This window comes from Lepisosteus oculatus, chromosome 4, assembly GCF_040954835.1.
Source record: "Lepisosteus oculatus isolate fLepOcu1 chromosome 4, fLepOcu1.hap2, whole genome shotgun sequence".
Classification (NCBI taxonomy): domain Eukaryota; kingdom Metazoa; phylum Chordata; class Actinopteri; order Semionotiformes; family Lepisosteidae; genus Lepisosteus; species Lepisosteus oculatus.
In genome coordinates this window covers 24,078,879-24,093,862 of record NC_090699.1, presented here as the reverse complement: position 1 = coordinate 24,093,862, position 14,984 = coordinate 24,078,879, and the positions used below count along the sequence as shown (strand labels likewise).

Genomic DNA, 14,984 nt, shown 5'->3' with positions numbered 1-14,984 from the left:
AACAGCTTTGTGCTCAGCAGGATCTGTGATGCTTTAAAGCCTTTTCTCCTCTGTATTGACTTAAATCAAAGCATTCATTTAATTTCATCTGTGTCAGGAGCCTGTGACAGGCTTTGCTGCATCTTGAAGATGCCTGAAAGGCAGGGATTCAATACTTCTGTTCTGTTGTATAGTTCCTTGGTTTTGACTCGACTAGACAGATATATTCCAGCCTATGTGACATTATTAATACAGTACATCTTTCTCTTTTGGTTTTAGCATTAACCACAGAGTACTATTAAATGTGCAGATTATCATCATTTTCTGGTTTGCTTTATGCATTATAATCTACAGAAATTACACTATAGTTCTGCAGATGTATTTTAGGCTTACATTACTTTATACTGCACAAAGACTTAAAAATGTTTTTGAATATTGTTGGAACTTGTCAGCTTAGTTATTTGTAGCCAGTATATGTAACAGATTTAATTGGGCTGAGATTTAACACTATGCCAAAATGAATGCATCTGATTACAATTTAATTTTAGTCTTTTTTTGTGTAAACACCCAATAATAGCTGTCTGTAAGAGACACACTAAATGTTTTCTAAAGTAAATGGTGCCTAATTTTGTGTTCTGAAAGAGGATCTGTCACATTTTAGTGTTCACTGTTTTGCACTTTCAATTGTTTTATAAATCTATAAATACTTGACCATCACACTTTACTGTTAACTTGTCCCTGCCAAGTCTCTGTAACATTGTTGCTTTAAAGAAAGTGAGTCTGCCACCACCAGTCTTCTCCATCATCCTGTTAATCACCAAAATGACAAACTAATGGACCAAAAAAGAAAACCTCTTTAAAGGACAAATGGGTTAGAACCAGGACCAGATAATAGAAACCATTTTAATACCTTACAGCTTGGATTTCATTTTTCCATAGCCTGAGGACAATAACAACACACCTTGTGGTTTATGGTTTTGATCTGTTTTAATGTAATGGTACATATTAAATAACAATAAATCGTAATTATTATGCTTAGTCAAACTTAGACAAATAATAGAATTTGTATTCAATAAACATGCTGTTATTATTCTCTTTGTGTTGTCCTTGGCTTGGCATGTGCAATGAAACAAAACCCAAATGTAATCTTTGCACGCATTTCAGAATTAAACTATATGATCTTGAATTTACGTGAATTCACAACTTAGCTATTTCAACACATAATTTTCTGTTATCTGTTATCCCTATAGAAAAAAAATAATCAGGACAACTTTCACAGCTTGTGCTTCAGCACATAATTTGTTCCACTTTTGTCAATCCCCAACTAAATAGCAGTAAAAATTCCCAAGGTATATTTAATATAAAAACAAACCTAATTTCTTTTTCACGTACTTATGCTATTTCATGTTAGGCTTGCACCCTGGTATTTCTACAATTTTGCTTTTTGAAATTTGGGAGCATAGTATTTCCATGGGGTGGAGGGCTTTGAAAATCACTCTCATCGTGGTTTCTACATGAATTATTCCATTAAATAAAGAAGACAAGTAATCAGCAGTAATATATTTGGTAGCCTGATTTCTAATTATTTTCCCTTGAAAATTAAAATGTCTGTGTGCAGAAATATCTTTTTCTTGGAAGCACATAAAAACAAGTTAACAGCTAGAAATGAAAGCACAGACTTGCTCGGCACATGGAGCTGTTTGTTATCCTGTTAATCTGGAAGTAGTTTTTACTTTTCTATACATTGTGTTATAAGCTAGACAAGTGTACACATTTTGAAACAAAATCTATTGACGGATGATGCAGGTATGTTTTATTTTTCATTTTACCACTGTGTTTTTCTGTAATTTAATGCCTTGTATCATACTACTTCAAATGATGCTATCTTGCACTTACACACACAGTAACCATTCTCAGCATATACTCTTGAAAGTTTAATATCCTGAATCATGGCATTCCCTGAAATCTATTAAATCCTATGCTTACTTCAACAATCTCAGGACAGTATCTACCTGTGAATCAATATTTGTTTCTGATTAAAAGTTTTGATAAGGAAATGAGAAAAAAAACTTGCAGAAATGTCATTTCCCACTATCTATTGCTTTAAATCCACTGCTTTACCTTTAAATTTGCACTTGGTCACAATAATTGTAACAACTGTTGTAACTCCTAAATCAGCCTAATACTGTATAATATCAGATAAATTTTATGAAAATGCATGTAATGTAAGTGTGTCCTCCTCATGTACTAAAAGCAACCCAATAAAACAAAAGACAGTGCCATCATAGTTTTTGTAAAATCTTTCCTATGGTTTTAAAATGAGAAAATCTATATTTTTATATATGTTTAGATTCAGGTATAGTGAGGACAAAAGAAACATGCCACAATAGTACCTTGTGAGAATGACATTATTATTATTTGTTTCTGGAATTAAAATGCAACATACTGACATAAATGATTAAGCATGGAGATGTGGTATTATTTTTCACTAATAAAATCCATGTAATATGATTTGTTGTATAACTTTGTAATCACCAGTTATTTATTCCTTCTCATATTAATAACACTTTCCAGTTTGTGTTTTCTTTCTCCTGTGTAAGCCTAAGAGAATTCAAAACTTCACCATCGGTGCTCATTAGATATTCCTTATTGAGATGATGCATTTCAAACTGTGAATCCAGAATGGAACCAGTGAAGTTTAGATCTAAGGGACAGCAGAAAATCTAGCTGCTGGAATGCCACTGGGTCCTGCATGTACCTATTATGCATGATCCCTTTGAGACTCTCAGCAGAACAAGTGGACTGAAATATGGATCGATTGATAGATGTTGAGAATTTCTCACATGACTGTAGTCCACCGAATCCTGAAATTTAACACCTTTACATTCTGGGTTCACTAAAAATTCTAGTCCTTGCTGTATTTCATTTTTATTTACCTTCTGCATGCAAAAAAAATGCATTTTTTTAAATAACTTAAAAAGATAGAGCAGCAAATCAATTTTTGATATTAATTAATATTATGTGTCAGTAGATTATGAATTGTGCCAGGTTGTGAAAGGAATCTTAAATGCTACAAATGGCTTTGTTATTCTATGCAAACAGTACACCTTTTTACAGGATATTTAACAAGTCAGCGGTTGCTGGGGTGATCCATCTTGCTTCTCTAATATGTCAGGGGACTTTCTCAAGCAGAAGCAGTAGAATGGGGGTATGCTATTCCATTAAGCTTGGAAACCAACATTAGTTTACAACATTAAAACATGCAATCACATTTTCAGCTAGCAAAACACAAGGGTTTAGCAGGACCTAAGGCGTGTGTTAATATGATCAGATGATGCACTCCAGCTTGAGAAAGCTCTAGAGACTTTGGATACGTTTTCATAATTAGAATAGATTAGCTGCAGTCTTCATGATTTGTGGACATGTAGATCTTAGTATGTAACAGTAATAACATCAGGGGAATTAGAGGTCTTTGCTAAAGGGATAGTCATGACATTAACAGTTAAAGTCACAATATCATATACTGCCAGTGATAGAATGTAAATATGGTTTATCTGGCTATGTGAGACACTTACTGTACATGACTTCCATTAATATCTCATTAAATCTAATTTAAATCTGAATTACTTCTAAACCCTGTTTTAACTACTGTGTATGTTCTGGTTGAATGTTTCTGGTTTGAATGTGTTTTATCATGAATGACCTAAGCCCACTGAATCCAAACTGCAAATCTCTTTGGAGAACACAGGCACAAAATCTGATTTAATGGTCTTTATGAGCTTGTTCATAAGATAATGACCTAGAAATCAGGATTCCATTGTATTGATAGGCACATATGTGGTGGATTTCTTTGCACCACAAATATCGACTCCTTACAGTATGTCAGTCACAGTGAAAGAAACACACACAATCCTTCTTCCTGACGAGCTCATGATAGAGGCAATGAGCAGAAGAGCAATAATACAGGCAAAACAAAGATAGAAAGGGGAAAATAAAAATGGCTTACAGGTTCCCCTTCCTTAAACTGAACTACTAGTAATAGAGCTAAAAAAATAATGTCTGTGAAAATAATTGCAAATCAAAATGGTGGACAAAATCGATATCTGTAGATGCTAATAATCAGCTGGGACTCTCTTAAGCATTTCTTTGCCATGGATCTATGTAATCAAGTCCCAAATGAGCAAAAATGTCTTCTTCAGTCTTTGCTGGAAGGAATATTTTCTGTGAAAAAAAGTCAATAGAAAATGTTTCATTAGGTAACAACACCAGCAATATCTAATTATGTACATACACAGTTATTTTGCAGAATATAAAGTACTATATATTCTAGTCTCATTTATTATAGAAAGCAAACCCTTTCTAAATAATAAAGAAATTGATCACATTATTTCTTTGTTTCCAACTGTTCCAGAGCACCTACAAAATATAAAACAAGAATAAATAGGATAACAATTTAATGTTCTTCTTGAGAGACCAAGAAGAAAACTTCCAATTAAACCTAGTCATGAGATGAAGAATGGTCCAATTATGCAAACTAGGAAATGTAGTCAAAAACTGACTACTGTTTACAGGAGAAAATTTAAACAACTTTGTTGTGTGAAAGAAATAATATACCGTATGTATGTACTATAAATACAACCATCATTAACTTGGTTTATAGGTATTTTTTCCACATGTCACAGACATTCAGCAAAACAAATTAAATGTAAATTGACCTTGGAATGGTATGTTATTTTGTGTTTTATACCTGGCTTGGTGGGCAGCAATAATCCCTTTGCAAAACGATTTAAACATCAAGTGACAGTTTGGAAATTAGTATACTAAATATATTGCTCTACTAAGTAAGTCAAAACCATTTCCTAGGTTGCACATAACGGACAACAATGATCACTCTGACTGCATCTTGTTTATTTTAACTGTACATTGCATATTTGAGTCATGCTGCCAGAACACTTAATTTAGAGCTATTGTGCAGCAATGTATAAGTGTCCTTCCACATGGTGTAGCAATTCTTTTGTTCAGTTAGAAACTTCATCTACACAACAAATGGAATGTCCTCCATTGATTGTTTCATTCACAGGCCAACTGAAGTGATAATTAAAATATATTTCATTATCCCAGTTAAATACAATCATACAAAATCAATTGTATGTCCAGTATCAAAGGTGAAATATTCAATTTTATACAAGTGCATTCCACCAAATGTGTTTTTTAGAAAATCTTTCATAATAATATGCTGCATTTTATATATGACTTCCCAGTTATTTTAGTGTTATAAATAATTCCTAGCCTTTGCAACAGGCTCATACTGCTGAGATTCTCTCACACTATACTCCTTCTTCTCCTTCTCTAGAATCACCTAACCAATGTGACATGCACAACTCTGCTCCTGCAGGGGTTCGATCACGGTCATGATTGCTCATGTGCTTAGCATACTGTCTACACAGCAGCAAATCAGAGGTGGCACAGAAGAATCAGCTAGGGTCTCCTGCTTTGGCAGAAATCTACACTGTCCAGGCCTCAGGAAAGTGATGTCACCTTCTGCACCAGGCACAGTGTCGCCAAGTCCTGTTACACATTTATATGGAACTTTTCTTCCTGTGGGATTCCAAAATACTTTACATATACTGTAGACTGAAAACCATTCCATCCACCACTGAAGTCTAGCACCCAGCTGGGTGACGTGCAGCGGTCATTATATGCCTGCAGCCCTGCTACACCGCAGATGAGGTTGAGAAATTATATTTCTTTTTGCTTCAGCAGATAAATTAAAAGGGAAATTTAGGAAGGTCAGACTGTGCCAGACAAGATTGGAATACAGCCAGGACATTGGCAACAATACCCCTAATCTTTCAAACAGTACAGTGGGATCTTTAATGACCAGGTAGACAGCACTTCACTTTGCACATCCTGACTCAGTGATGGCAGTATCTACAATACAGCGTCTCTGTATAATGAGAATTAGTTATTCTGAAACCCCCGTTAAGATTTGTATCAAATACAGAACTTAATGCAGATGTGCATGACCCACAAAAGTTTGACTTTTAATTGGAGTTTTTGTAAAACAATTGTCCATTTATAGACGGTTTATAGTGCTGAACCGTTCTGAATATAAGGTATTATATTTGGTACAGCACCGTCAATTTTATCCTAAAATAAAAAAGACAAGGCTCTTAAGAACTTCAGCCAAGCTTGGTGGTTTGAAGACTATTTTCCTTAGTAGCTACGCCTGCCAGTTAGGGAAAATAAATCTTTGTTAACATTCTGCCTGAATCAATTGTAAAGAACTTAAAAATTTAGGTTTCAAAATCATTGTGATATGCTTTTTACAATCTGGCAAGACATCATATCACAGTGTATTTGCAGCTTAATCCCAACAAAGCTGGTTGTCAAGCTTGTCTGCCTTATCACACTTCAAACATCCAGTTAAACCCAAGATGAACAAAACATGTCTTATCAAGTGCATTAACTGTAGGTAGTATGACCCCTGTGAGGAGCTGCTGAAGTTACTATATATCTTATACACCTGTTCAGCCCTGCCCCCAGCCCAACCATTTTCTCAACATCCCAACCAAGGTCCAGTACCAACCTAAATTTAGGCCACTTATTATGGCCCTAGGTCTGCAATTGCACATACACGGCTGTTCTAATGTATGCATGCACACACAGTTGATCTTGGACTGCTTTTTCAAAATATATTCTAGCAGAAATACATAGATAAGAAGTCACTCCCAAACCCGCCAGCTGCCCAAACATGAAAACAAAGACACTGTTGCAAATAATAAAAAGAAGAAGAATGAAACTGGAACTTAAAAATGTCTTGATCAATAACTGTGCAAATTCTTAATACATTAGTTTATTCAGATATTGTGACATTTTAAACTACATTTGATCAAATACCATCAAACAGACCTAAAATTAACTTGTGCTTCTCAATAGTGATGGTTGGGATGGTGGTTGGGATCCACTTGATGTACAGCTAAATAAAAAAATCTTTGCCATTGTAAAAGACTGTGATGAACTTTTCAGGTGAAATTATTTGTATGTCTGTTCAATCAACTGCCGCTTCATGTCGAAAGTGTGATTGTATTTGGATTGATAGTACAACTGCACGACAAGTTTACTGTAATGGCTACGTGTAGTACTTGCATCCTACTTTTGCAGTAGGAATGACATCAGAAATCCTTTTCCTGACTAATAAAATACTAAACAATCACTCATTTCTACCTCAAAGACTTGTTGAGCTATTATGTTGCATCCTGACAGCTTTTTTAATTCTAGTTTGCTATGTGTCTACAGTACATGACAAGACACCATGCATTGGGGATAAGGGTTTTCTACCAAATGGCCCAAGACCATGAAACACTCTTCCTGAAACTGTAAAATCCTCCCCATCTCTATCTGTGTTTGACTCATTTAAAAATACTTTTCTTCAGGGTGGCATTTCCTTACTTTAAATACAGATATGCTGCGTCTGTCTCAATATGTTCTTTGTACCTCGATGTTGTCAGTCTGTTACCACTAATGGAAAGCACTTTGAAATGTCTTGACATGAATGGTTCTATTCAAAATAAAATGCATAATAATTATTGATGGTATTACTTATGGACAGTGTTTAATAGGTGGAGTGCAACAGTTTATTTTATTAAATTATGTCTAGTCATAATGTAAGGCAACATTTATTTCATTTCTTCTGTATGGCAATTGACTGCTAGCTAGATCAACAAATACTGTACATGTACAGTAACTATGAAATTCGTGTAGCTCTATGTATTATGTCTGTATTATGTACCCTATCCATAGTGTAGAACCTGTAGTAAAACCTGTCATTTGTCATTTATTCAGCTTTGAACATTGTAAAATTGGTACAGTCATGATTTTATTGAATATATCATTAGAGGGTTTGATGACAGTTATGAACCTCAGATTGAAATCACTGCCCTTATGAAAAAGTACTGGTATTTAAAATATATTAATAGGTTTGTGTACCATTCAGCTTCTAACATGTTAAAGGAGAAAGTGTAGTAGTGAAGGTTTTAATGGGATAGTGGCAAGCCAGCTACAGTTAATTTTGATTGCTGTCAGAGCATGTAAATGAAAGACTTGATCTAATTCTAATTTTGGTACCACTGTATTACGTGTAGTACCAATAACATTGCAGGGAATGAAATATCTATCTTGTTTAAGTTCCCCGACTGCCTTTTAGCACCTGTTCACAACTCATCTGTTTCGGTCTCACCTGTGATCTCTCAACTCTCAATTTTATTTCTTCAGTGTGTCCTTGACTCTTAACCTGGTCATGTGATTGACTTATTTCTACTGTTCACTGTGGACGTACAGAACCTGTTACCTGCCTGCCTTCACTACTGCTTGGTATCCACACTGTCTGTATATTTTAAATCTTACTATCACATTTTGCCTAGGTCATATTTCACTCCAAGCTTGTGCTAAGGTTATTTTTTATTTTATTAGCTTGTAGTTACATGTATGTACTTACTAAAGGTAAATTTTATAAATGTGTTGTAAATTACAATGGATAAGAGCACACACCAAGCAAATTCTTCTTCATCATCTTTTTCTTCTTCTGAGGAAGAAAACATTAATGAACAATTTAGCAAATCAGGCTACGTCTTACAGATTCCTATTATAGATTGTTCAGTTTCAGGTGATCATACTTGTGGCTACTTGATCTGGTATGTAAATGTCCTTTAGTCTTTATAAAAACTACAGTATTTTATTTTGTGAGTCTGACAGAGTACTGCATGCTATTTAAAAATGAACAATGAAGACAATTCTCATGTGATTCCAGATATCTCTATATGCACTATAAGCACCTTGCACTAAATGAAATAGCTGCCGTCTTTGCAGATTCCAGCTTCAAGCTGTTTAGAGTAACTGGATTTGGCATATAAAATAAAAGCTTGCACAGATGGGTTCATCTTTGTGAGATTACACACTGTAATGAACCATATCTGTTGCAACAAATACTTTAAGAGGTGACTTTTTTGCCTCCAGGGTCTTCATTTACAATGCAAATAGTGATGAAACAACTCCCTCTCTCCAGTTTGATGTGCATGAAAATGGCATTCATGGATATTAACTAGGCTGACCCTATCTGTGTAAATAAGCCTCGCTTAAAGTTTGGTGATAACTTCAGCAATAATTCACTTCTCAACAGAATAATGGTACTGTAGCATGAAATGTGATTCACTGATTCACTGTGATCACCTCTCCCACCAGAGTGATGAGTAATCCCGAGAATGGGTCAAAGATGGTTTTGATTCAGGTTTTCCATTTGTCTAATATGGCAGACATTGTAGTTATTGTAGAAATAGTAGCCTCTCAATAGTTGATGTCTGTTACGTCCCAGTGTGTGGTCTATGTGTGTTTTTGTTATGTTCCACACTGTTGACTTTGATTGTTCTCCCCTATTTTTATAGTAGTTCAGGTGGGTACCTGCATCAGTATGCGTAGGCTGCAAAGGAACAAGTAATAGGTTTTTTCCATGCTGAAAAGAGAAGAAAGAAAACACAGTGTTTCGGCTGTGGAACCTTCTCACCCTAAGAAGCTCCACAGCTGAAAAATTGTGTTTTCTTTCTTCTCTTTTCAGAATGGAATAAACCTATTACTTATATCTTTTCATATGTTTCTAAACTTGGTATGAAGTATCATACATTGTCATCTTAAAGGGTTTAAAACAATAGAAACTAAGTCTTTCACCCGAATATAGTTTATAACACACCTTTGTGTTAAGTACTAGGTGAGAACAGTCCATTATCTTCTGTTCTTAAACCTTTGCTGTCCTGATTTTTCAGGGGTAGTGTCTTCCAAAAAAAAAACGATCTTCCCCTGAAAACAGTTTCTAAAGGACAGCACATCAATCTGTTCATTTAAGATTGATCCTAAGGTTCACAGCAAGGAGACTTTGTAAATGAAAGGTCCAAATACCGTTTGGAAATATGATTGTTAGGATATAGAATTTCCAGCATGAATAATAAAGTGTTGCAATGTACATGTTTTACATGCACAATCACACTGGACCTTAGGTCTAGCTATGTATTATGTATGAAGGGGACAGGGTTTGAAAGAGCCTTTTTTCAGTCAGAAAATAGATCATTTTTCAAAATCCTTATATACTGTTCTATAACACCTTGCTTTTTTTCTCCTTCTATTTTGTCTTATTTTTTAAAGCAACCATCCATCTCCCGGGAAAACCTCATTTGAAGATTTAACCTCAGTCATCATCAGTCAGTCATTCTTTCATCATACACAAACTGCAGGCCTGCTGTTGTAATGAATGATAATTGTTTTGAATTTGTGACTGGAGGGGAAAAGCAGTTTTTTTCAATAATTTGCTACACATCCACCAACCCACGCAAACCATAAACAAACATAACAGCTGGTTATATTTTTTAGGTTAATGCTACACAAACTTCAGAAGGATATTTTTTAATTTGAATTAATGTTTATAAATAGTCAGAACAGCTTGCTTATTTGTGGAGCTTTTTCATGTATTTAGGGCTCCTGGTGCCTCAGTTTATCTTCAATATTCTGTAAATATTTATATTGTATGTATTCTGTCATGTTGTGTTATATATTATATGTTATAAATAAAATGTATATGCCATCCTTATACATTATTGCTTAATGAAATAACAGTTTATACCAGTGAATATTAACATAACTGAACATGCTCACTTAACCTTAACTGGCTAAACGCAATTAGATTTGTCCACCTAAGAAGTGATTTTCTTGTGTTCCAAAGACATGGAAGAAGGCAAAACTATCAAAACTAAATTTTCAACTTTTTGGTCTCAGATTTGTGGTGAAATATTTGTTGTGGAGGAGGAAATGTTCTGAGACTTTTAGAACTATATATTCTGAGCAGCATAAAAATGCAACAAATGCTACAGGTACCCATAATCACGTGCTGTGTTTTCAATATCTGTCAGTATAAACTGTATGCAGCACCAACACTTTCCTTTCTCTTAAAGATTTCATACATGCATTCAATATGCTAAAGTTGTTTACTGGATCCTCTGATATCTGAATCTACAGAAAAAAGGGAGAAATGCATCCAAAATAATTGACCAGAGCAATATTTTTTGACTGTACTCCTGTCTTATGTTTGCATTGTCAGACAAAATCTGCTTAGCTTTGAGTTAAGAGCATGTAAAAAGTCCATATTATATACAGTAAATACAAGTAATAGCCATTTTTTTCTGAGAGTAGGAGTTGTGAACAGAGAGCTCTTGTTAATAAATTTCATAAAGCTGTCTGGATAGGCTATGTGTCTAACAGTGGAAGAGCTAAAAGTGAGAAGAGCGTGAGATATATTCCCAGGGATACAAGGGCGTAATAAACAGCACTAAATCCGAATAGCCCTAATAGAAGAAACGCTAATGGAATTCTAATTGAAAAAGGATAAGCCACCTGAATACTATTTTATAATGGGTTCTTACAATAGCCCTTGTCTTTAAATTCATCTTCCATTCAGAACTCTGAATTGTTTTATTTTTCTGAGGAAAAAAAGGGAAGAATGTTCAAATTTGAAAGCTCAGCATTGTTCTTTGCATTACATTGTATTATTTTGTGAAGAGAGAATATCTAGCTTTTATGTCCCAGGTATGAGTCAGTGAATTTATAATCAATGACAATAAAAAATGTCCTTTATTTATGTTGAATCATCAATCTAAAAAAGGGTTGTAACACTGCACATACTGTATACAGTAAATTGTAAATTGTTTATATCTCAATTAATACAATGGTACCGCCCAAGACAAGATTCACTGTTGCAAGAAAAAAGTACTGCTGTTTCCTGAAAATTAATTTCTCTTTCACTTTCTTCCATGTGGATCAGAACTCAGTTTAAATATATCAGTTTTTAACTATGAATAAGAATATGTAATAATTTCTCCAGTTTGCCCCTGTGATCTTCTGAAATCTGTAGTTTTGTATTGTATTTTGTACATAAATGAGAAAAATAGTCTTCAATGTCTGCTTAAAACCAAACTTGGGTTAGAAGCAAAAGCAGTTTAAACCACTCCAATCATTACAACAGGCATAAAAGGGACATTAGTTAATCATTGACCAGATGTCTTAATATTTTCATAAGTACCTATGCAATTTATAATCCATTCTGGCACTACATTGGACCCTGATGTGCATAGAGCACAACCAGTTTTTACAGATTAATTTCATGGAGATCTTATGTGCTCTGCAAGTTCTCAGTTTTTTTTCTGTTTTACTAGTTTTCTGTCCAAAAAATCAAAGAGTTCTTTGAAAGAAAAGCAGTTTCTAGAACACATACCTGTTTCCTAAAAATCATAATATATTAACAAAACAAAGAATAAAAAAGAACCAAATGGGGTCACCGATACATTCTTTGAAGTATAAAGTATATGAAAGCAGATGTTTTATTTTCCCATCTGTAAACAACCTAATCAGTTCTGCTTTTTATGCTTGTTTTATAATTATTGCATTTGGAACTGCAAACAAAGGCATTAGCCATACTAATTCAGAACATCTGCTTTGATAATGTTTCTTACGTGATTTGCAACTTCTTGATTGTCACTTTAGAGGATCATCAATAATCTTCATAAAACAGCGGGGAAAGAGACTGATGCCTTGCACTTACTATCACGCAGTCAGGCTGTGACACAAATTGTCTTTGATACCTCAATGGTTGACACATGACTTCTCAATTAAAGCCTTTAATCATTGTTCTGCATGTTCTGATGTTTAATATCACAGGAATGATTGCTGTCAGAATAAATTACAGTTCAGAAGCATTAGACAAAGCCAATATAAAAAGGTTATTTAGATTGCTTTGGATAAAGATATGAAAATATCCTATTGCATAAACTATTCATACTTGAAAAAATTGTCAGGATATTCTTTATTTGCCAATTCAGTACTATATTTAAAGCCTAATTTAATGTTTTATGTGACTTATTTTTTGTTTTCTCTTCTATTGACTTAACCTTAGAATTAGTCTCTCATATATCCTCATCTTTAACACTATTTTCCCTTTTATTTTCTTATCCTTTTACTATGCTTAAGAGGTTTTCTTATTCCTTTAGAGGGTTACAGTTGACTTAAGTAGCGATGCAGAGTTAATTAATTGTATTAGCAGTGAAATACTATTTTATATCCAGGCTTTTAACCTGCCAGGTCAGTGGAAACATTGAATAATCTAGTTTAATCCTTAATAAGGAAACAACAGTAAACCTTACATGTTTATAGTTATAATTCTTAATCAAACATAACAGAGAAATCCATTTCCATGGTTAATACAAGAACAGTAAGTTCCACTATTAGTCAGACCAAACGTTCTGTGTATTTAACAGACTCACATTCCTTATTTTACTCTATTTTACAACACATAATTACCCAGGCTTTGAGTTAGCACTGTTAAAATGCATTTGACACATATAACCTTTTAGAAAAGCCTTTAAAAAGCTCTTGTTTTTAAACAACAGCTAAGGTTGCCTGTGTTTTCTTTTATGTTTTTCATACTGTTTTTGACACTCAAGTTGAGCCCGGTTTCTACTGTATATGAAGCGCTGTGGAGTTCTGTCAAAAACACCCCCCTTCTCTTTAGCTCCAACAATACTCTGTGGTTAATAATTAATCAAGTGAGCTTTGGTACATTATAAAATCAAATGCTTGCCCTTTATCTGTGATTTGCTTCATTAAAATGAAAGCATTGTATTTTAAATAAATTTTGCCCACACTTCTGTAAAGTTGCTAATCTTTATATACAAAGCAATTTCTGCTATTGAAGCTTTTGTTCTAAAGGAATCACATTCTAGAAAATGTCTTGGATATCTTTTCCAGTATGTCAATGGTTTTTAAATGCTAACTTATGTTTTGATTGTTTGCAAATAGATTTTCTTCAATTTTCGTACAGAAATGCTTAGGAACATACCTTCCTCTGAATTATTGCATGAATATAGCAATACACCTGACTTGTATACCCCAAGGTATTTCTCTTTAATAAAAATGGATTGCCATTTTTTCTTGTATATGTTATAACATATCTTTAACACAGAGAATGTCTGAACTTTAACATTTGTATATACATAGAAATAAAAACAATGTGGTCTAGTGCATTTGTGTATTATAGTAGCAGAAGTTGAGAATATTTTTTCTAATGTGACCTGAAGTAGCTGATAATGTAACACTGAAATGTTTAAACAAGACGCACTCACAGAAGCAGATTCAAGTTCTGTCATCTATAAGCCTGAAGAAATTATACATAAGAGGTCGGTTATAAACGGGTGACCTGATGTTGTTTTAAATGGATTTTTGAAATTTAAGGTGCCAAGCCTAAACAGCAAAATTAAGTATGATTAATCTGGGTTGTAATGCTGTAGCTAAATGGCCTTCAAATGATTCATTGCTGAAGTTAAATAACCTCTTTGTTTTAATTGTTTTCACCACAAGGTGAGAAAAGGTAGTTATTACAAGTCCAGTGATTAATAGTATCTCCTTACGATTAGCTGTGACCTAATTTGATTCTATACTTGTTGCGAGAGATGAAAATGACCAGGCCAGCAGAAAAGGAAATCAAGAAAAAATGCAGGGGGCTTCTCCTCTGCGGTTAAATAGGATAGAACTATTATACTTTGTCAAGCATCTACATTAACCTAATAATAAGTGCTTAACCAAGCATTTTTAATCGGGAGGAGACAATCCTGCAGACAACACCTCCTTGCAAATGAACACAAGTAATGAAGAGCCCACAGACCAGCATTCATTGCTTCACACCCCCACCTTGATCCTTCCCAATATAGCCCTTGCTGCAGCTCTTGGGCTCATCAATGGTGGGAGAGGCCACACTGTCATAGAAGGGTCAAGCTGAAAACTGTATTTCTTATTGATCACCAAATTACTCACTGCTGTGGGGCTTGTCTGCAGCTCCTGAGCAATCTTTTTAATTCTCTGAACACACGTTCGAAGCTAAGAACACTTTAAATATACAGTACAGTATCATTTACAGC

At 34.3% G+C, this 14,984-nt stretch overlaps 1 protein-coding gene across 3 annotated transcripts in view; it reads right to left on the bottom strand.

The window, feature by feature from the left end:
* Nucleotides 1-782: 782 nt before the first annotated feature.
* Nucleotides 783-14,984, bottom strand: part of dntt (deoxynucleotidyltransferase, terminal) — an 88,429-nt gene continuing 74,227 nt past the window's right edge. For all 3 annotated transcript variants that reach the window (XM_015346708.2, XM_069188970.1, XM_069188971.1), the window contains exon 11: nt 783-4,200. In XM_015346708.2, coding sequence (XP_015202194.1) covers nt 4,114-4,200 — 87 coding nt within the window. In that variant the 3' untranslated portion in view covers nt 783-4,113. The remainder of the gene's footprint in view (nt 4,201-14,984) is intronic.